This window comes from Balaenoptera borealis (genome assembly GCF_965194805.1).
Source record: "Balaenoptera borealis genome assembly, chromosome: 16".
In the NCBI taxonomy this organism is placed as follows: domain Eukaryota; kingdom Metazoa; phylum Chordata; class Mammalia; order Artiodactyla; family Balaenopteridae; genus Balaenoptera; species Balaenoptera borealis.
The window spans coordinates 48,587,575-48,610,012 of NC_138872.1; the positions used below are offsets into that span (position 1 = coordinate 48,587,575).

At 46.1% G+C, this 22,438-nt stretch overlaps 2 protein-coding genes across 4 annotated transcripts in view; both read right to left on the bottom strand.

Annotated features, from left to right (window-relative positions):
• The window catches only part of DTD1 (D-aminoacyl-tRNA deacylase 1), a 110,413-nt gene extending 96,806 nt beyond the window's left edge, over window positions 1-13,607 (bottom strand). For all 3 annotated transcript variants that reach the window (XM_082359589.1, XM_082359587.1, XM_082359588.1), the window contains exons 1-3: window positions 13,430-13,607; window positions 8,957-9,047; window positions 7,026-7,261 (exon numbers count right to left, since the gene is read on the bottom strand). In XM_082359589.1, coding sequence (XP_082215715.1) covers window positions 7,026-7,261; window positions 8,957-9,047; window positions 13,430-13,472 — 370 coding nt within the window. In that variant the 5' untranslated portion in view covers window positions 13,473-13,607. The remainder of the gene's footprint in view (window positions 1-7,025; window positions 7,262-8,956; window positions 9,048-13,429) is intronic.
• A 7,335-nt stretch (window positions 13,608-20,942) lies between these two features.
• On the bottom strand, window positions 20,943-22,438 carry SMIM26 (small integral membrane protein 26). Its single transcript, XM_082359593.1, has 2 exons — window positions 22,265-22,438; window positions 20,943-21,269 (listed from the first exon to the last, which is right to left on the bottom strand). The coding sequence occupies exons 1-2, from the start codon at window positions 22,380-22,382 to the stop codon at window positions 21,103-21,105; spliced, it is 285 nt and encodes a 94-aa protein (XP_082215719.1). The 5' UTR covers window positions 22,383-22,438; the 3' UTR covers window positions 20,943-21,102.

A 22,438-nucleotide genomic window follows, 5' to 3' on the forward strand; every position in this document is an offset into this window, starting at 1 on the left:
TATCTGCAAGTCATAGCTTATGTAAAAAGCTCACAGAAATAAAGAACCTGAACAGTTCACAGAAACTTAATACAAGTCACTCAAACATCTGAAAAATGTTCAAACACACCCTGCACATTAGAACCACAATGAGATGCCATTTTCATCTAAAGGTGGTAAAAACTCTAGAAGATCAAAGCTTTGGGGATACTGCAGCCTCACACACGCAAAAAGGTGCAGTGCCGACAGAGCCCACCTGGCAGACTGCGGCCTGGCCCAAAGCTGTCACGCAGGAGTTTCATAGAGACGTGTGACTGATTATGGCCAAATCCATGCATATTTTCTGTTCTTCCTTCCTTTTCTTTTATTCTCTTCAGTATTTTGAGGATCAAATTCCTCATTTCTCTTTTTGCTTTACACTTACGCTATGTCATTTCTGTAGCTACCATAATTTACCTTCCCTCTGCCCAAATGGCCAGTTCTACCCTTTTTTGTTTTTAAATCCTAGCTCTTCATGATTTCCTTGATTTGCTTAGTTGATTATTCCAAAGTTAACAACCACCTGATTTTACCAGCTCTCCTTTCCCACCTAAGTGTCTGTGTCACCTAAAACCAGGGTCAGTGACAAGGCAGTGGTTCAGGTCCCCGAGGACACGGCACAGCACCTCACATACACGGTGTCTGTGCTCAGTTGTTTCGTGCGAGGAATACCTCTGGGTCCAGAGAGATGAGAGCAGCCTCATCCTGGCAGCTGTGCTGCCCCGTCCATCCTCTTCCCCTCAGACTCCTTCTACCTCCTGTTCTTATTCTCTTTCGTCCCCTTTATCTCTTTTCCTGAGCTTCCTCCATACTTCTGGCCATGAATTGCAAGACCAGCTCTTTCTTCTTGCCCAGCAGAATCTATTACAGCAATTCAATCAGAAGAAATAAAGGCAATTTTTAAAAAGAAGATGCAGGTATACGTGGAAAGAAACTCCTTTCACTGTTGTCACCGTCCAAAGACTTGAAATAACTCAGGATGAAAAGAAAAGTCTGAATCTTTCAGCAGGGGAAATAGGAAGAGTTTAAAACCTTATTGATTCAGGGTCTGCATATTCAGATCACAGCGAAAATGTGATCCCACATTGTGATTTCCTAAATTTACATGAACAATAATGCCTCTGGCATCACAGCCATCACCAAAATACATAAAATAGGCTTCCACTGAAAGCTCACTCATGCTGCTAAATTGTTTAAAGTAGTAAAAAGAAAAGAAAATTAAGCAAACCCGTGAAAAATTAAACACTAACCATGAAGCAAAGACTAGACGTGGTCTTCCTCCTTCTGGCACCTTCTCTGCGAGATGCACCTGTAGGGGCCGGGGTATGATGGGGTCCCCCAGAGGGAAGAGAGGGGAGGCAGGCAGACGGCTGCTGCACTCCCTACACGTCCTTCCACATTTCTCTAGCTCTCTGCCGCCCACGACAGATCAGCCCCGCAGGGAATACGCAGGTAGCTCTTTTTAATACCGGGGAAGCTTCTGATTTGCTGAACAAAGCCGACGGGTGAATGCTTTCCTGGGTCCATCACAAACAGCTCGGAGTTGGAACAAGACGCTTGAGAGTGGAGATCCCTCTTTTCAACTATTCCATTCTGGTATAACATTTGTTTTTTTCCTAACTATAAAAGCAATGCATGCTCAAATCTCAACTATGAGAGTGGTGAATGACCCCCACTGAACGGTGCTTTCAGTGTTCATGTGAAGGATGGAGATTCCTGGCTGCAGAGGGCCCACTCAGGCTGGGGGTCCAATAAAGCACCCTTAACCTCGGGCTCGTTCTGCAGGAGAGGGGAGAACTGATAGATTTGCGCGGTAGGGTTTTCCCCCTACAGCAATTATTTGAAGAGGGTCCAGAGAAAAACCTTTGAGAGTACCAGAGTTATGAGCTGGGGTGGGGGTAAAGATGGCCACAAACTCTGACACTCCTTCCACTGCAAGGTGGGTCTCCACCCCTCCCCTTGAAGCTGGGTGGGCTGAGAAACTGCTCTGACCAACAGCATCTGGGGAGTGACGTGGGGCCACTTGCCAGGCCTGGTTCACGGGCTGGCGCTTCCACTTCCTGTCCCTTGGAGCACCACTGCTGGCACCATGGTGGAAATCCAGCTACCCCGAGAAGCCAAGCGATATGGGGAGGCCCTGGGGGATAAGATGAGGTGGGTGCGGGGAGGACGGTCACCCTCAGCCCCACCTCACCTCCCATGTTCACAGGACTGCACCTGTGCACCCTGCACTGAGGACCCCACCTGGCTCAGGTAGCTCCAGGCACCTCCCTGCTGCATGGCGGCTTCTAGGGTGACCAGCTGCCCCAGTTGGCCCTGGACCAAAGAGTTTCTGGGAATGCAGGGTTTTCAGCGCTAAAACCAGGAGAGTCCTGGTAAACCCGACCTCTGCTCTGAGGTTCGTCTGTCCAGTGCTCCAGGTCAGGGCAACAGAAGGGGAAGAGGCCCTAGAGTTTGGGGAAGAGAAACAAGCGGGGGTGTTTCCACTGCGAGTAGCCAGGGTGCTACTCAGAAGCCCAGTACACGCATCAAGAGTTAACAACCCTGCAGGTGGGAATTAGTGTGAAGGGTCAAGAAGGTAAACAGGGAACAGACACCATCAGCCACGGCTATCTCAGGACCCACCCCTGTCGGTCAGTCCTTCAAAGCATGCATCACACCGGAATGACAGAAGGTTCTGGCCCCACACTTGTTTCCGTAGAGAGAACTCGCTCATACACAAGTGGTAAACAAGGGAGTGTGTGCACAGCGCAGAGGCTGCACGGGGTCAGAGCTGTTCCCAGGCAAAGGCAGCGGGACGGCGGGGGCACGGGAAAGCCCCCGGCACCGGCAGCAGCAGCTCTTTGGACTGCATCTTCTGAAAGCGAAAACAAGCGTGCACACCCTTCTGGACCAGCCACAGGTCATCGGTGGTTTGCCGTGAGCTCTGGCAGTTTCAGAGGTGGTTTTGCAGAATGAGAGGCCCTCTCTGCTCTAACAGAAGCAGCCATGTGCCCACTCCCTCCCCACCGGACTGGAAGCTCCTTCACAGCAGGGACAGCACCATATACCCAGGGCCCCGCCCGGGGCAGGAGGACAAACAGTGACTTACGGACACAGGAGGCACAGAAATGACTTGAAAGAACCGGTAAAATCTCCCCCAAGGGAAACAGGACTAAAATTCTGGATTAACATCACTGCTCCGAGATGTACGACCACCTGGCCTCAAGCCTTCCGGCTCCCCTCTTACTGGACCTACTTGAGTCTGAGCAGCAGAGAAGGCATCCCAATAGATGTGATGAATTCAGAAGGATAATGAAAAGGAAAACAAATCAAGAGGGGGTGAGTTATAGAATGAAGCTCGGGCTCTAGAGACGCCAGCTGGTTCCATTCCCGGCTTTGCCACTTAGACGCTGAGCGACCTTCCTCGGTTACTCTGCCGCACCTCAGTCTTCTCATGTGCAGAATGGGGGTGATCCCAGTGCCCACCTGCTAGGGTCATTGTGAGGGTTCAGTGACGTAAGCATGAAGAGGGTTTACTCTCGCACGGCGCCTGGCACATACTGAGCCCCAGAGAGATGTATTCTGGCATGCTTTACACTAATACTAATAATAGTAACAATTATAATAAAAACATGTGAGGACCACACCATAAACAGCTTGCCCTCCAGGGTTCCCATTCCACACGGAACCCAGGGAAAGCGCTTGGGGTCACAGCACTGAGCAGGCCGGGAGCCAAGATCAGCAGACTCGCCATCCAGCACATGAGCCACGGCTGGGCAGTGCAGAGGAGCTGCAGCTGGCAAAAACGCCAGAAGTCAATGGGTACCAGTGGAGGCGCAGAAGCAAGAGAGAGGAGTAAAAGGACAATGACCCACCCTCCATCCAGCCCTTAACAACACGTAAGAGAAGCAGATTAAATACGCATTTGAAATAAGGTTTCAGTCATTAAAGAGGATGGGAGTGAAAATAAATGTCTAATTAAACTAACAGCCAAGACATGGAAGCAACCTAAACGTCCACTGGTGATGAAGGGATAAAGAAGATGTGGTCTAGCCACACAGTGGGATTCCAGTCAGCCACAAAAAAGGAGGAGATCCTGCCATTCGTGACGACATGGATGGACCGTGAGGGCTTTACACTGAGTGAAAAAAGTTAGACAAAGAAAGACAAACACTGTCTGATCTTACTTATATTACGAAACCTAAAAAAAACAAACCCATAAATACAGAGAAGAGACTGGTGGTTGCCAAAGTTGGAGGGTGCAGGTGGTCAAAAGGTACAAACTTCCAGTTAGAAGATACCTAAGTTCTGGGGATGTGAGGTACAGCATCCTTACCTTAACTGTCAACCCATGTGAGTTGATGGCTGTTAACTTATGATGGTGATCATTTCACAATATATGGGTATATCAAATCACCATGCTGTACAACTAAAACTAATGGAGTGTTATAGGTCAATTATACCTCAATAAAACTGGAAATTTTAAAAAATTTTTTAGGGTTAGGGTTAAATGTTTTAGTTTTTGAATTAAACTCCTTTAAGCCTTAAAGTCACTAAAGAGGTCCTGAAAATCCTAAAAGAAAGAAAACGTATTTAGCAGTTTGTGTTCCATCTTCCCTCCAGGTCACAGAGGACTTTCCATACTGGAGCTGGAAGCCAGAATCTCAAAATTTACCAAAAGACAGCAAGCATGTAAAACACGCTCCCTGCACTTCGTTCCACTAAAGACCATAAAGGAGATAAAAGGCGAAGAGTGAGTGAGGCCCTGGGAAATCACTGTAGTGCCTCTGAAAGCCCAAAGGAGCAGAAAATAAATTCTGATTAAAACCCATGGCATAATTCATGTTGATTTTTCATCAAAATGATCAGAGGTATCATATCCCATGAGCTTAAATTCTGATCCATTATAAAATTATACTGTTTACAGTACATTGTTTCAGGCACTTCATATAATTACCTGGATGAAATACAGATTTTTTCAAAACGTAAAAGGTGTTTTTAGGAACACAAAGCACTGAATAATAAAACGCTCCTCTTTAAGGCTTTAGATGAAAGTGGTTTTGTTTTCACTCAAGCATTCGTTCACGACCATCACTGTTCTCCCATGAAAAGGGCCCTCACCTGTGCTTTCATGATATTCCTTTTTTTTATATATAAATTTATTTATTTTTGGCTGCGTTGGGTCTTTGTTGCTGCGCACGGGCTTTCTCTAGTTGCGGCGAGTGGGGGCTACTCTTCGTTGCGGTGCACGGGCTTCTCATTGCGGTGGCTTCCCTTCTTGCGGAGCACGGGCTCTAGGCGTGAGGGCTTCACTAGTTGTGGCACGTGGGCTCTAGAGCACAGGCTCAGTAGTTGTGGCACATGGGCTTAGTTGCTCTGCGGCATGTGGGATCTTCCCAGACCAGGGCTTGAATCCGTGTCCCCTGCACTGGCAGCCGGATTCTTAACCACTGCGCCACCAGGGAAGCCCTTTCATGATATTCCTTCTGCTCATCCTTCAAAGGACTTCAGTGCATCCCCAAATACGTCTGAGATTACTCAGAAATGGGATGATTCTATTAACATCAAGCAGAGAAGACAATGCTGGCAGCATTAATCCTTGGCTCAGCCAAGAAAAATTATTATTCAAAGCACTTGACTTAATTGCTAATTCTGGGAAGAACCTTGTTTGCAGCAAAGCCACGACGGACAGAGGACCCCAGTGGACATCCACGATCGGATGTGCCAATGGAGTTCTAAACTTGGATGCTCCCAGAAGAAGCGAATATATTCTGCTCTACCAGGACCCAAGGAAAGAGCAGGATTTGATTTAAGGCGGGAGGGTCCTGATCACATAGAATCCATTAGTCCTTTTGGCAAATGATCACCTGACACAAGTAAGAGGAGAATTAAAATGAAAGGAAATACCAGTGAGGGGCTGGAACATCACTCCTCAGAGCACGAGCCATCTGAGAAGCTGACGGCCCTCAGAGATGTGGGACTCTGCTACAGAGCTCCAAAGTCATGTCGTGACTTTATTACTTACGGTTGAAAACAGGCCCAATAACAGAGGGACCTGGGTTTGTCTAACCCACTGAGAGAAAGTTAAAGTGTAGGAAACACTGCAGAGTCAACTATTAACAACTACTCAACATCTACGAGAGTCCGACAGCAGCAGGAGCAGCTGCAGTCAGACTCAGAAGCAGACATCCTGCTGAGCAAGTTCTCACCCTGAGGTGCGTCACCAAAGGAGGCTATATACGCTTCCCAGTAACTCTGAAGGAAAAGCACACAAGGAACATGAAAACAGACTAGAAACACACCCTCTTAAGAAGATTCATAAGTTCCGATTCATAATCCTCCCACGAACCAGGCCCACTCTTCTCAGGTGTTTTCTAGGCTTAATCTTGATCAGTCAGGCTTGGCTGGCAGTCCCCATGACACGCCGTTAAGCCTACACTGTCCAAATGACAGCCGAGAGCTACACACGGTCACCAGGCGCTGGACACGTGGCTGGTCTGAATCGAGATGCACCGGGAGCCCGAAAGACTTCAGTAAGAAGAAGGATGTGAGTTATCTCATTAATAACTCTGTACATTGACTACAGGGTGAAATCAGAATATTGTGGATATATTGGGCTAAATGAAATACAGTGTTAACATTAATTTCACTTGTTTCTTTTTCTTTTTTTTTAATATGGCTCCTAGAAATTTAAAATGACACATGGCTCCCATTTGCGGCTGGCAGCTGTATTTCTCTGTTGGGCAGGATAAGCAACCGACAGGAACCACCACTATATCAAGTGCACTGCCGGGTTGCTAAACATTCCAAATGTGGACAGAAGAATGAAGAAGGGTAAACGGTACTGGGGCATTCAGAGGACACGCACAACAGCGGTGGCGGCAGCGGCCCTTATGCTGTTTTAAGAAAGCAATAAGCGTAAACAGTGAACTTTCTGGAAAAGGAAATGTTGCATCTGCAGATTGCCTCTCCCCTGCCGGGAAGTGGCCAGGGGACGCCCTCCTGGGCGCTGGGCTCCCGCCTACCTTTGACAAGCTCCGGCCGGTACGCCTTGCGCAGCTGCTCCAGGAAGCCGTTGTAGAAGCCCTCGGCCTGCTCTGAGGGCATCGCCAGGTGGAAGTCGGGCTTGTTCCCCTTGAGGACGCACTGCAGGGTGAACTGGCTGATGCACAGCACCTCGTACTGTTTGTCCATCACGCTCTTCGACCAGTGTTTCCCACCTCCATCCTCAAACACACGCAGGTTTAAGATCTTCCGGACCCTGGGGGAAAACAGGGGTGAGAGCTACCTGGAGAATCACAAGCCCCACACACACCCCCACACCCCCAAATGTCACCAGCACCCTGCTCACTAGGGACACTGTGCTGGCTCCATCGCTTACAGGAGGGGTGACCTTAGGCAAGTTACTTTCTACTCTGTGCCTCAGTTTCCGCATCTGTAATAGGGGTAATAATAGTCCTACCTCTTAGCGTTGAGTGGTGATTTCCTTTTTTTTTTTTTTTGTCAGCCCCTCCAATTCATAGCAGCTTCCGGTGGGAACCGGATGTGTCAAAACATGGGCTCAATTCTGATTTTTTACAGAATTCCATCTTTACACTGGAATAAATGATGCCCCGTTTTTATACCCTTTCTTGGAACGTCTCAAAATGAACAATTCAGCAAATACCCTGGAGAAAACTCATGGTCGTTGCAGATATGCAAAAAGATCTGGGGAAAGACACCTTGACAACTATGTCACATGCTCCTTACGCCCCAGCGGGGCTTTCCCTATATCCGTGGATGACAAAGGACGGCCACCCTGGCAAGGAGGAGGACCAGGTAGCATTTATAAGGTCAGACTTGAGACGAATGACAAAGAACTACCTCCGTGAAAGCTGCAATTCCACCATTTGAAGCCACCTTTTTGGATGATGTTGAAGACACGTTCAAAGCCTGAACAAATACTCATTCGCCGACACCTTACATGGGCACCCTCTGCGATGGTCGCTATTCATCACCCCTTCTCCACAGCGGGGTCCGCCTTATGTTGAGTCATTGCTCTTAACAAGGTTAAGTACTAGCTCTCCATTTTGTCAGAGCCACGGAGAGATTCAGACCAGTCCCCCGGCTTTTAACCACTACACCACTTCGCTGCCTCTTTGCGTATCCAGGGGACAGCTATTAAAATACCAACATCCGTGAGTGTTATTGAACTAGCCATCAACACCTTAGCGGGAGCTTGGTTCCAAGTCTGGTTTTCAACCTAATACAAAAGGGACAACTGGGCAACTGTCACATGTAGGCTCTGGGCACCAGGGGCAGAGAAAATGGATCCAAGCATCTGAAGTACATGTGCAAAGTGGTGCGGGGGGAGAGTGAACATGAGGAGGGGGAGGCTGCCTGTACTAAGGGCCAACAGCAATGACAAACCTCCCACCTTAGTAAAAAGAGCACTGGCTCCCAGGCCAGGTGGCCTAGGTTCTAATCTGGAGTCAGGCTTTTTGCTAAGGACGTGTGCATGACCTTCGGCAGGTAATGTAACCTCTCTGAGCTCCAGATCCTAATGTGAACGGTGAACAACTGGGCATTCTTAACATGTGTAAACAGTGCCCAGATCATACTGCTCAAACTGAAAACATAAAACATTCCTATGAAAAGAAGCTTGGTTTTCACACTAAGAGAATGGTTCAAGGCTGCAGCAGCAAATAGGGACAAAGGCTACGCTGTGCTCCTGCCCTGTCGCTGACTTACTGGGTGACGGCTCTTCCTCGCTCTCCCCATCTGTGACACAGAGATAACCACACTGCATCAAAAGGGACATGGGTAAAACTGACAGAGTCTCACTTTAGAGGAGCAAACTACTATGGAAGTTCCATATATGTATACATATATAATTTCTTTAAATAGCTAGCCAGCCAGCTAGATGACCAGCACATGTCCCACTAGAAAGGCAGTGACGTGGAAACCCGCCTCTTACATGTGCTCCAGTTCCTTCTGCGTATCTTCCAGGGAAATACCCAGCAACACGCAGATGCCCCGTCCGATGGCACTTATCTGTTCTCCACCAACTGGAAAGGAAACAAAAGGGAAAACCAAACAGGTGCCGTGAAGCACATTTGAGCATCCACTGGAAAGTTTAAACATCACACATACTTCTCGTAACTTCTTTGGCAAAGTCGGTAGGTACTGAAACGTGAAAGGGGTTACGTCAATGCAGTATGATAATCATACTCTGTCCATTCTGATTTTACATTTGGAATGAATGAGTTGTGAAATGAACAACCATTACACAGGATTTTCAGGCCGTGTTTTCATCTGTGCTACCTTGGTTGAGACCCCTGAAACTTTCTATGAGTTTGCCCATCTGTAACAACAAATGTTTTTCTCCCCAGAGAATCCAGCTCTGCTATATTAATTCTCAAAAAGGAGATGCCTGCTTTTCTTGGAAATCAGCAAACCTGATAACACAATACACAATGCACAATGGAAAACATTTATGTCATAAAAATAAAGAAATGATTTCTCTACTTATTGCAGAAAAGATAAATATATCATACATGAAAAACTGTTTAAAAGTTAAGCTTCCAGGGACTTCCCTCGTGGTGCAGTGGTTAAGAATCTGCCTGCCAATGCAGGGGACATGGGTTTGAGCCCTAGTCCGGGAAGATCCCACGTGCCACGGAGCAACTAAGCCCGTGCGCCGCAACTACTGGGCCTGCACTCTAGAGCCCACGAGCCATAACTACTGAGCCCGCACGCCTAGAGCCTGTGCTCCGCAGCAAGAGAAGCCACCGCAATGAGAAGCCTGAGCACCACAAAGAAGAGTAGCTCCCGCTTGCTGCAACTAGAGAAAGCCCACACACAGCAACGAAGACCCAGCGCGGCCAAAAATAAAATATAAATAAATAAATAAATAAATTTAATTTAAAATAAATAAATAAATTTTTTAAAAAATAAAAGTTAAGCTTCAAGTCAGTTTATTTCCCAGTTTATTACTAGGGTTGCATTCTAAGCCAATGACCTCCAAATCATTTTGAGTGATGCACCCCATGCATAAAAAAAATTCTTTGAACATAGATTCCTATTCCAAACATTTGCATATGTATTTAGCATCAAATATACACTCTACTACCATTAGACAGTATCTCAGTGCTGGTACAGTACTTAGGTCAAGACACATCATTATGGTGGTGAAACTAAATCCATATTTCAAATGTTGATCTTCATAATTTTCAATTTTTGTGGCCAACTTTTTGCCAAAGCTCATTAGATTATTGATGTTTGGTTATTTTATTGTATACTGACCTAATGTTCCAATCAGGAGAAAGGTCAACTCTGCCATTTTCTTGTTATTTGCTTCTGCTAGATAATAATATTTATAAATATACCTGACAAGGCATCACAGACTGTACCATGTTGCCACATCCTGCAAGCTAAGGGAAGAGTGAGAAACCCTCTTCCTGCAGGTGTCTGACAAGGGACCATCTGACAGACACGAGGGGAGCACGAGCATCAGTTTGTCCCTGAAATAACTCTTTTTTAAAGAATATTTATTGATTTATTTATTTTGGCTGAGCCGGCCCTAGCTGCGGCACGCAGGATCTTAGTTGCGCCATGCGGGATCTAGTTCCCTGACCAGGGATCGAACCCAAGCCCCCTGCATTGGGAGCACGGTATACTTTCGTGTATAGAGCAGTTTTAGGTTCACAGCGAAACTGAACAGAGGGTACAGAGATTTCCCATATACCCCCAGCCCCACATGCAGTCTCCCCACTATCAACGTCCCCCTCCAGATGGTACATTTGTTCCAAATGATGAACATACACTGACACCTCATTATCACTCAAAGTCCACAGTTTACATGAGGGCTCACTCTTGGTGTTGGACGTTCTATCGGTTTGGACAAATGTAATGACACGTATCCACCATGACAGTATCGTACAGAGTAGTTTCACTGCCCTAAGGATCCTCTGTGCTCCACCTGTTCATCCCTCTAAAGCTTTTTCTATAATTAGGATTATCTTCTTAGAATAGATTCTCAAAAGTAGAATCACTAATTGAAGTGATTCAAATCACTATTTGAACAATTTCAACATTTTTATAATGTGGTATTATCCTAATAAGAAATGAATTATGCACCAAAGCCTTGAGATGACACAATTCGCTCTCTTATTTTGGAGAAGTTTTGTCCCTCCTTCAGGCAGAAGAATTAGGAGGTTAAAGGGATGTTTTATTATAGACAAATGGATTTCCAAGGGGAAAAACTTGAGAATCACCATTTTAGACAAAAGGTCACAGAGCTAGAAAAGACCTGAGCTATTTGGTCAATGTTTATTTGACGCCATGTATAGTGGCATCACCCAAGACTTCCTCTTTGAGAAGAATTCACCAACTCGCAAATGAACACATTCAAACCCAACCAATCTCTTCCCAACATTCTATGATTCTATTCAGATTTCGGCTTATAAAGCTGAGTGATGGACATGGGGGTTATTGTACTATTCCATCTGTGTAACCACATGAATATGTTTGAAGTGTTCTGTCATAAAGCTTTTAAAATTAGATTATCACAATAACCATGCTAAGGCATCAAATGTGCCTGACCAAGCTCATAAAGTGAGCCTGCCACGTAATATGTGACTCCTAATACTCTGTCCCACCTATAAAACTGGAAGTGACATTTTAGAACCTTTGAAATAAAATGCCGTTTGAGAAAGGCCACACGGAAGTGAAGCCAGTCAGTCACATTCTAAAGGAATCAGAAAATCTCTCTCCATTACAATGCAAGTAGAAGGCAAGGCTAACTCAAAGTTTCCTCCAGCACCGTGAGAGAATTCCATCTTATTAACTCTTTCAGACAGTTAATTTGTTGTTTTTAACTAAAAGCATACAATTTAAATAGCATACTAATATCATTCAAACTATTCAGCTAATCTCACAGAAATGTGTTTTTGATATTCCAGATCAGCACAATGGAGAGTTCTCCATTCTGATCAAAACTTACATTCTCCAAAGTCTGCTCACTGGTCATCATGACCACATAGGCTGCAAGATTCTTCTCAAAAAAAGCAAGAAAATCTTTTCATCTATGAATTTTCCCAGTTTTAGTGAAGTTACCTATTAATTAAAATGCTAAAAAAAAACCAAAAACAAACCCACTTTGTTTGTTTTAAAATTCCATAAATCCCAGAGCTATACTATCCCTTGTTACTCCAGGACGATATCCAAAATCACTTATCAGAACAGCTTAGAAATCATTAGCCAGGAATGAAAAGTAGAATCTCGAATCTAAATATATGGTTTTACTGAGTTTGATTGTTTCTTAAGGGGATTTTGTTGTTTCGTTTTTAGATTTATACTTTCCTGGACATAGAAACACACATATGGTATAGGCTTGAAGGAAAGGATATCTAGAACTACTTGAACTGAAACAATATTAGAATTCTGCCAATAAAAATAGGAAAGACTAGAAGACAATGTAAAGTTAATCATTCAAAAAAAGTTTAACATTTATACTATCTTCACTCGAGGTTTTTTTTTAAATTGGAGTATAGTTGCTTTACAATGTTGTGTTACTTTCTGCTGTACAGCAAGGTGAATCAGCTATATGTGTATATATCTCCCCTCTTCTTTAGATTTCCTTCCCATTTAGGTCACCACAGAGCATTGAGTAGAGTTCCCCGTGCTGTACAGTAGGCTCTCATTAGTTATCTATTTTATATATAGTATCAATAGTGTAGGTGTATATATGTCAATCCCCATCTCCCAATCCATCCCACCCACCCCTTCCCCCTTGGTGTCCATTCGTTTGTTCTCTACCTCTGTGTCTCTATTTCTGCTTATCTTGGCTTGAGTTTTTAAAAGGACTTCCTTCTACCTATTAATCATCTGGACCCCTGATGTTCAAACGACCGCAGTGTTCAAGCCATGACTGATGGTTGCGTGGCTCGGTTCACATGAAACTGGTGGAAAAGAGAAACATCTCATCCTGGATCCTCTGGGTTCCCACCCGGGTCACGTGGGCAGACACGGTCAGAACCCACCCCTACGAGCACCTGTCACGAGCGGGCACCTTAAGGGAGTCAAGCTCCAGGTGAACCGGGACACGGAGAAAACCGGCTAGAAAGAGAAACGCGGAGCAGAAGGCTGGGGAGGGGGTGTGTGCCCCGGAAACGCTCCGCACGCGTCGTCTGTGCAACACCGCGTGGAAGGGCGGGCCGGGGGATGCTCGGGGGACGCTCGGGGGATGCGGGAGGCCACCTGCGCTCCGGACTAAAGGAAACGCTGCAGAAGACGACGAGGCGCGGTCACCGCTACACTAAGCGGAGACCCTGCAGCCCGTGGACGGCGCCCCGGGACGGCGGGGACTCGGGGCCGCGGGGGCCGGGCTCGCGCGCGGCCGGCGGCGGCCCGGGGGCGTCCAAGCCCGGCCCGGCCCCGCCCGACTGACCTGTGACGCTGGCCCGGGTGACGCGCTGCACCACGGCCTTCATGGCGACGGCTGGGGCGAGCGGGGCGGCGCCGCGCGGCTTCCGGCCTCGGGACTCCGCGGGCTGCGCAGCTGCCCGCGCCCTCTGCCGGGGACACCTGGAAGCGCGCTCCGACCCCCCGAACCCGCGAGTCGACGGCCCGCCCACGTAGGCCGCGCCCACCACAGGTTGGTCCCGCCCATCTGACCTCTCCGTGTGGCCCCGCCCCTCGAGAGGCCCCGCCCTCTCTCGGTCCGGCCCCGCCCACTCTTGGTCCCGTCCTGCGTACAGCTAAATGAGCCCCGCCCGGGCGCTGGAGTCCCGCAACCCCCTTCCCCGCCCCCACACCCCAGCCCGACTCACTGGTGCCCAGACAGTAGTTTCTGGCCCGGTTTCTTTTCACAAACCCCGGCCTGAGAGACAGTCATCCCTGAATCCCAGCTTTGTCCTGAATCCTAATCCTAATCGTGTGCCTCCTTCCATGTTTCCACCCTTCTGCCCCCAGATTCTCCCAAATACTTTTTCCCTTGGCTTCCTGCCTCTGGAACTCCTCAAAAACCAGACAGGAGAGTATCTGCTGCCTAAAATAGCCATTTAACTGTTTAGGTATTCATTTGACCTAGCCGTGCCCTGGCAGTGCACAGATACGTGATTCTGTAATTGTAATTCCTCCTCTAATACTGATACTTGGCCCCTCTCCCAGACTTGTTAGAAGATTTGAATAATATCTACTGTGCAAAAGTGTTAGAAAGCTGCAAAGGACTGTACAAGTATTACCCTAACAAATTATTATCTCTGATAAAAACAAGCCCTTCTCAGTGTGTCTTCTTCTTACAGCCTAATAGTGCTGGTGGGTGTAGAGGGAGGGAGTTCAGGATGTTCCCGAACCAAACTTGGGTCTGCTATGCCCTGCATTTCCTCCTGGCACCTCAGAAGTGGCAGTTGGTTTGTGGCCTTTTTGTGTCTTATTGTTCATAACTGCCCCTGTGACTGTGCATGGGTGCAGTTATTTGCAGTCCCTTATAGTTTCTTTGTATCTGTTGCTGTAGGAGATGTCTGTCCAGGTGCAAGTGCTCAGGTAGAGGGTCCCAGGTCCCCACCCTTCTCTCCTGAAACAGGTCATAAATATGAGAGGTGCCCTATCTATACTGGGAGGGAGGGAGCAGCCTTATCTCCAAAGACAAAAGCACACCAAGAAGAATCTGAACCAACAGGCCTTGCTAAATTTCCCCAGTTTACTCTGCCTACCTCATATTCCTTAACCTATCATGTTCCTCCATGACTACTCATGCTTCGTCAAACCTAACAACAAAAATTACACATGTCTGTTTCTTTGGGTCTTCATCTCCTTATGAAGGCTCTCATGGCATGTAAAACAAATAAATTTGTATGCTTTTCTCCTGTTCATCTGTCTTTGTCACTTTAATTTTCAGACCCAGCCAGGGACCTCAAGAGAGTGAGAAAAACTTTTTCCTCTCCTACAAGAAAAAGCTTCAAATGGAGAACAAGGAAGAGTCATTTGGCCAGAAAAGACCATACCAATATACTTGAGTGTTAAATACTGCACACTAAATTGCCAAAGATAGCATCACCAGTAATGAGACAAACAAACATCATATACTTCTGATATTGCACCAAGAAAGACACCATGTCACTTTTGTGGTATTTCTGCCAAAAATGTAGAATCTGAATCCAATCATGAAGAAACATCAGACAAACCTAAATTAAGGAACACTCTACAAAATAACTAGAAGGATCCTTCAAAAATGTCAAGAAAAAGAAAGTCTGAAGAACTGTTCCAAGTTAAAGGGGACTTTTAAAGAGACAGGAAAACTAAATGTGATGCATGAACTGAGTTTTATCCTAGCCAGAAAAAATATAAAAAGAAAGAAGTGCATATTGGGACAATTGGTAAATTTTTTTTTAAATTTTGCATTAAATCAACATATCTCAAAACATTTTGATCTCAAGACCCCTTTACATTCTCAAAAATTATTGAACACCCCAAATAGCTTATATCTTAAGATTTTTACTTGTACTAGAAATTACAACCTAGAAAAATCGTTAAATATTTACTTATTATAATTTTTTAAATGACAATAATAAATCCATTATATACTGACATTAGAGCAATGAGATCCTGACTTACCATGAAGCTTCTGGAAAACCCCATTGTACACTCTTGAAAGAACAGGAATGAAAAAGTCAAATATTGTCTATATGTTATTATAAAAATAGTTGGAAATCTCAGCTCCTCTAAGGAGGATCTCAGAGAACACTTTGAGAACTGCTGGATTTGATAATGGCATTGAATCAATATTAATTTCCTGATTTTTATGTAAGAGAACATCCTTGTTTTTAGAAAATACACACATGTACTTAGGAGTAAAGGGACAACATATCTGCAACTTACAGATCTGGCGAAGAATGATATATACAGAGAAAATAAAGAGAGTGATAAAGCAAACAAAGTAAAATGTTGACCACTTGGGCTATAAGTGAAGGTAACTTATTTCAAAATAAAACGTTTTAAAAATATACCAAAACACCAGGATTCTTTTTACATATTTATTGAGCTCAAAAAGGTCAATATCAGGAGGCAAAAGCATCCAGCAGCACCTCTTGCGGTGCCTCCTTCCCTCTGCACGCTCTCCTTTGCCAGCTAAATCACCACTCTCCTCATGTTTTTGAATTCCACCTTGTGCTACTGACTCTCACATTTTCATTTCCATTCCCAACACATCCTCTGTGCTTGTGCTTCCAAATGCCTTCTTGACCTCTCCACTTCCATGAACCAAATTAACAGACTGAAAATGGGATTCAGGCTTTCCACCCCTGCCGTATAAAAAAGAACTTGCTCTTTGTTCTGGGTTTCTGGCATGGAGCTTCTAAAATCCTTGGAATTTCCCAAGGGATAGGAGTTCCTAATGAAACATTTCAGGGTGGGAGCCAGTCACCAGAAAGACCAATCATGTGGTTAGAGGGTGGGACTTTGAGGAGGGATAGTGGGATGGGGCTGGAGATTGAGTTCAGTCACACAGCAAATGAGCCCATCAGTTGTGCGTATGAGATGGAACCCCAATAAAAGCTGTGGACACTGAACCTTAGCAGAGCGTGGCTGGTGAACACACAGTTGAGGAGCCTGCACCCGGCTTCCACCGAGAGGGCACTGAAGCTCTCTGTTGGGGACCTTCACAGACCTTGCCTGATGTGTTTCTTCGTTTGGCTCGTCCTGATTTGTATCCTTTATAATAAAACTGTAAGTATAAGGCTTTCTTGAGTTCAGTGAGTCATTGCAGTAAGTTATCAAACCTGTAGGAGTCATAAAAAACTCCCAAATTTGTAGCCAGTTGGTCAGAAGTCAAGGTGGCTTGGGGACCCCCAAGGTGCGCCTGGCATCTGAACTGAGGGCTGCCCTTTTGGGGACGTGCCCTTAGACTTGCAGGGTCTGTGCTAAGTCTGGGTGGTTCGTGCCAGGACTGAATTGCAATCCCCCCAAGCCCCCCACACTCCACCAGCTGGGCCATCCTGATTCAAATAAATGGCTCCACTGTTTCCTCCAGCCATAAGTGACTCATGATTGCTCTTTCCCTCTCCCTGAGTATCTAGTCCATCAACAAACCTCCTCACTCCCCCAAACGAACCCCATGTGCCCTCTTCTCTCCAGCCCCAGTGCCATCCTGCTCCATGGCCCCGTCATCTCTCACCTGCATCTGCTACAGCTGCTCAGTGGTCTCCTTAATGCCACTTTTGTCTTCACCCAATCCATTCTCCGTAAGAGATAAAAGTGGTTTCTAGAATATAAAGTCTTCACATCCCAGACTCTGATCTTCTTTAAATTGCTCAGGTAATCCATCTGTTGCTACCTCAGGACCTCAGCATCCGCTGATCCTCCACCTGGAAAGCTCTTCCCCCATTCTTTGTCCGTCTTGCTCCTCTCCTTCCTTTAATTTTCAGCTTAAATGCCTCCTCATCGGAGAGAACTTCTCTGACCACACAGACAAAGTTAAGAGTCCTGGTTCCCCATTATTCTCCATCGCTACCCTATGGTTTTTCCCTCATAATCTTCTGGCAACTTTTTTTTTTTTTTTTCCTGGCAACTTCCAATCACTCCAGTGCCCGATAACGTGTTCTATTAGTGTCTCGTGCTTACCATTCTATCCTAAGCAGCTAGCACACTGCCTGGAGCTCAGATAATATTGCTGAATGAATACATGCGTGAACTTGATTTTTTGGCTAACAGGGGGTCATAGATTTACAGTATGGCTGTGGCTGTACTGGGCATCCTATCCAGACACAATGTTCAGAAGTACAGGAGACTATCTCCTCCTGGTGCTTCCTCTGAAGCTGGGACACCCTGCCCAGAAGCCCCTCGAGTTTCACTAGCCAGAGTGAGATCACATGACCATGCTTAACCCAATCACTAGCAAGGGAGATGGGACCTACTCCCCCTGACTGGCTCAGATAAGAGGTTCTCACCTGGGGCATAGAGCCCCCCAGGGGTTACCGGAAATGTGTGTGGGGAGGGGTGTCTGAAGCTGTCACAAGGTGTGAAGATTGTTACAGGCATTTAGTGCCCAAGGAACTTGAAATGCTAAAGCTCTTGCAACACCTGGGGCAGCCCACAAAATGGACTGTCACGGGCTTCCCTGGTGGCGCAGTGGTTGAGAATCTGCCTGCCAATGCAGGGGACAAGGGTTCGAGCCCTGGTCTGGGAAGATCCCACATGCCACGCAGCAACTAGGCCCATGAGCCACAATTACTGAGCCTGCGCGTCTGGAGCCTGTGCTCCGCAACAAGAGAGGCCGCGACAGTGAGAGGCCCGCGCACTGTGATGAAGAGTGGCCCCCACTTGCCGCAACTAGACAAAGCCCTTGCACAGAAACGAAGCCCCAACAGAGCCATAAATAAATAAATAAACCCAAAAGTTAAAAAAAAAAAAAAAAAAAATGGACTGTCACATCCACGGAGGCTGCAGTGCCCCCTTGAGAAACACTGACTTGGACCAATCAGGACCTGGGCCAGTCCCCCTGAAGCACCTGACGGGGTGAGCTCAGGGTCTGTTATAAAAGAGGAGTGGGATCAGTGGGTGCTGGGAAGGCAATCAGCACGGTCGACCGAGAGGTTGTTTCAGCTCGAGGACATGTTGAACGAGTGATGTTGAAGAGGCATCTTCCTAAATCTTTTCAGCAATCTCCCAAATTCTTGAAAGTGAGATTGCTGGATCAAAGGATGTGCCATTTTCCATGTTGATACACACTGCTAACCTGCTGTGCTGAAGAAGCAAGCTACTACCCATGGAAGCCCTGTTTTCAGAGGACAGGCCAGTTGTGACGAGGCAACTCCCTGGGGAGCCACAGGGAAGAAAGCAAAGCGGCTGGAGGACGACAGAAGGGGAATGCATTTATCGCCAGAAAGAAGGCCTTTCACGCCTCATTTCCAGGAGTAGCTAAGACATTCTATTCCTAAGAATAATCACGTGTGCACAAACACTTTCTCATTTGACAGTCACAACCTTATTAGTAGACAGGCTAGATATTATACCTCTTCTTCAAAAGAAACCAAAGCTCAGAAAACACAGGGGATTTTTCTATCACGAAAAGTTAGGTTCCATTTTTAAAAAGAAATTAATAGGGAGATGTGATTTGCTTAGAGTTACATCAACTGTAGCAGAGACCCAAAGTCACAATGGCTTAAACTACGTAGAAGTTGATTCTTTCTCTCCTAAAGCCCTGGGCTGTGTGGTACTCCACAGGGCCGGAAAACCCAATTCCTCTTCTCTTGCTGCTCCACTATCCCTCAGGAGTCCTTTTCATCTGAATGGTCCCCGATGGCTCCTCCAGCGGGACGGATGTCAGGAAGGGGGCGCACGCCCCGGAGATACATACATATTAAAAAAAAAAAAAAGAAAACCCACTCCCTCTAAATACTACCAGACCTCAGAATTTCGGGAAACTTATTTCCAATCCTGCAAACTCTCCTTCAGTGGGTGATTCCCAAGTTCTGAACAGACCGTGTTCCAACTGCACTTGCAAGATAGACGTTTGGAATTCTGAAAACCTTCTCCCAGAAGAACATCTTATATTTTGGTTGTTAGATTAGTCCACAAAGGCCTATTTAAGCCATGATTCAGCAGAACTACAGGAATTGTTGAAGCTCCAGGCTGTTTGGAGCCACAATTGTTTTACTGGTTGGTCAGTAATAAGTGTTATGGAGAGAGAACATGGTCTTAGCACAAGCAGTTGTGGTTGAAGTGTTTTAAACAAGAGCACTGACCCATTCTTGACCTCTGATGTCCAGTGAGGAGCCTCTGCTGCTGGCATCTGAAGCTGCTACTTGCCATCTTGGAGCCTCTGTCACTTAGGTTGACTGCCCCAAAGCACTGCTCAGGCCACCCACAAGGTAGGACTGACACCAAGGAGAAATCAAGGCAAATGTCTGAAGGTGACTGTACTATAGCAGGAACCCACAAATGTCCCATTCCTGTCCTACCAGGAATCCCTAGCACTCACAGGGTCCCAAATAGCTGCACACAAGAAACACTACCCAAATGCGCAACGAATGCTAGTTTCTTACTAACCGAGGCAGGACTCGGTGATCCACAGGAAGGGATCCGATACACAGGGAACTGACTCTCACAGGAGTGGAAGACAAACTCTGGCTTGGGAAGAAGCTCATCAGACTTTGACACTGTAGCTGCAAAGTGATGTTACTACAGAAATAACGGGGACAAAACTGGTGTGCAGTGAGAAAGGCAACAAGGCAGACAATCCCCAGGCAGGCTCAGTGCGTGGCTACACGCCGCTTCCTGCTGCCAGGCCCTCCGAAGACCTCAACATACTCTGCTTGAATTCTGAGCTGTCCATACTCAGTTTTTTTTTTTTCTGGCCACGCTGCACAGCTTGTGGGATCTTAGTTCCCCGACCAGGGATTGCACCCACGCCCGCAGCAGCGAAAGAACCGAGTCCTAACCATTGGACCACCAGGTAATTCCCTGTCCACACACATTTTTAATAAACATCTCTTTCTGATTTAATTGCACTTATGTGGGTTTGTTACTTGCAACCAAACGAGACCAGCGGAGAGAACACTGCAGCACTCAAGGGCAGGAACCCCGCTGTCCTCACTTTGTATCCCCTATCTCTAGAATACTGGTAGCCACCGTTGGGGTTTAATCCACTCCTGCTGAAAGAATGAGGGTATCTGTACTGCTCCTAAAGAACAGATCGAGTCTATTTAATCCAGGAGTTATAATCTAATTCACAACATACTTACTGAGCAACCACTAGTGCCCAAAGGGCTGCTCTAAGTCCCAAACTGAACATGGAGATTTGCTTAAAGGGACCACAAAAGCTATATCTGACAGCAACATGAAAGGAATATAAAGTTACATGAACTAATTTCAGAAAACCACGCTTATGGAAGCTCAATACGACATTTCACTTCAATCTTTTACTCTTGTGAGTATAGAAGGATACCTCCTGAATATGCAAATTTAGTTTTCTTCAAGGAAATATTTATTGCATATTATTAGTGATTCTATTTTACAGCAAAATTAAGTGTATACACTTTTCACAAACAGAAAGTGGAAATCATGGTATCTCTCAAATTTTTATGCTGAACCAAAGTCCTGTTTTCAGAATTGAGCCGCGCATCATGATTTTGGTCCAGGGCCACCAGTCCATGATTTCAAATAGTTGACGATCCTGGCAGTAATTGGAACAAAATCGTCTCTATATGTGACAATCGTTTCCACATAAAACCCTTTCGGGGGTTCAGATAGTTCATTTGTTGAGACATCCTTTTGTTCTACTTCACCACCTTAAAAAAAAAAAAAAAAAAAAGGAACAGCTGCATCACTAACTTTTATTTTATCTTACTTTATTTTTTTATTTAAGTATAGTTGATCACTAACTTTTAACTTAGGCAGCAGTCATTAGAATTATTAGTAAAGCCTTTGAAATAAAATAAACTAAGGTAAGAATTACCCCCACCCCCATCAGGTTCCTGACACCGTTTTCTTTCTGTAAAAAAGAAAATTTAAATAATTTTTTTTTTAAATGACCACTACAGAGATAAATGTTTTAAAATGCTTAATACTGACATGTGCATTTTCAGGCCATTGGTGAGCTTCCTTACCAAATGTAATCTTCAGCACAGCTTTTACATAAAAAGCTTTACTGAGATAATACTTATTATACAATTAACTCATTTAAAATGTAAATTCAGTTTTTAGTATCTTCAGATCTGTGCAACCAGCACCAAAATAAAGTGTAGAATATTTTCATCCACAAAAGGAAACCCCTTATTTTGTAGCAGTCGCTCCCCCACCAGCTCCTCCCCTTCAGCCCCAGGCAGCCCTTTCTCTAGACGAAGCCACAGATTTCCAGCACATTTTTGAAAGCTGCGGGATTTCCTTTTCCTCCCAGCAACTGGGAAGATTTCAATACTCCTTCGCTGGTGTAAGTCCTGAAATCGTTTGGTCGCCAAATGCGACCATGCGACCATGCGACCAAAGCAGGGCTGAAGTTACAGAAGCATCGCCTCTTTAAACCACCATCCAGGGTCTTTGAAATTCCACCTGGAACCTCACGGAGTCTTCAAATTCTGAGGATAGGGGCGGCCTCGCTCAATAAACGAGCAAGCTTCGGGGAAGAGGATCTAAAAGGTCGTTGCTGGCAGATTCCACGATAACGCGCGGCTCTAAGCACCGCTCCCGGTCTCTTCGCGCGGCACAGCGAAGCCACTTCTGCGACCCCCGGACACGCCCCACGCAAGGCCGCGCGTCCCCCGGAGGTCCCGCCCGAGAGCCGTACCTGGCGGCTTGCTCTTTCTCTGACTCCACAAAAACAAGGAGCCCAGCAGGGTCCAGGCGCCCAGTCCGTACAGCACAGACATCCGCCGGTACCAAGACAGGGCCTTTTCCGGACGCATGACGCCGCCGGGAAGACCTCGCTCCTCTGAGCCTCAGGGCGGAGGCGGGCCTTCCG

Bases quoted from the DNA above. Each gene is read 5' to 3' on its own strand.
- SMIM26 (XM_082359593.1), bottom strand. From the start codon at position 22,382: ATGCGTCCGGAAAAGGCCCTGTCTTGGTACCGGCGGATGTCTGTGCTG. The intron at 21,270-22,264 runs GTACGGCTCTCG...TTTTTTTTTAAG, and splicing joins GAGAAAGAGCAAGCCGCCAG to GTGGTGAAGTAGAACAAAAG.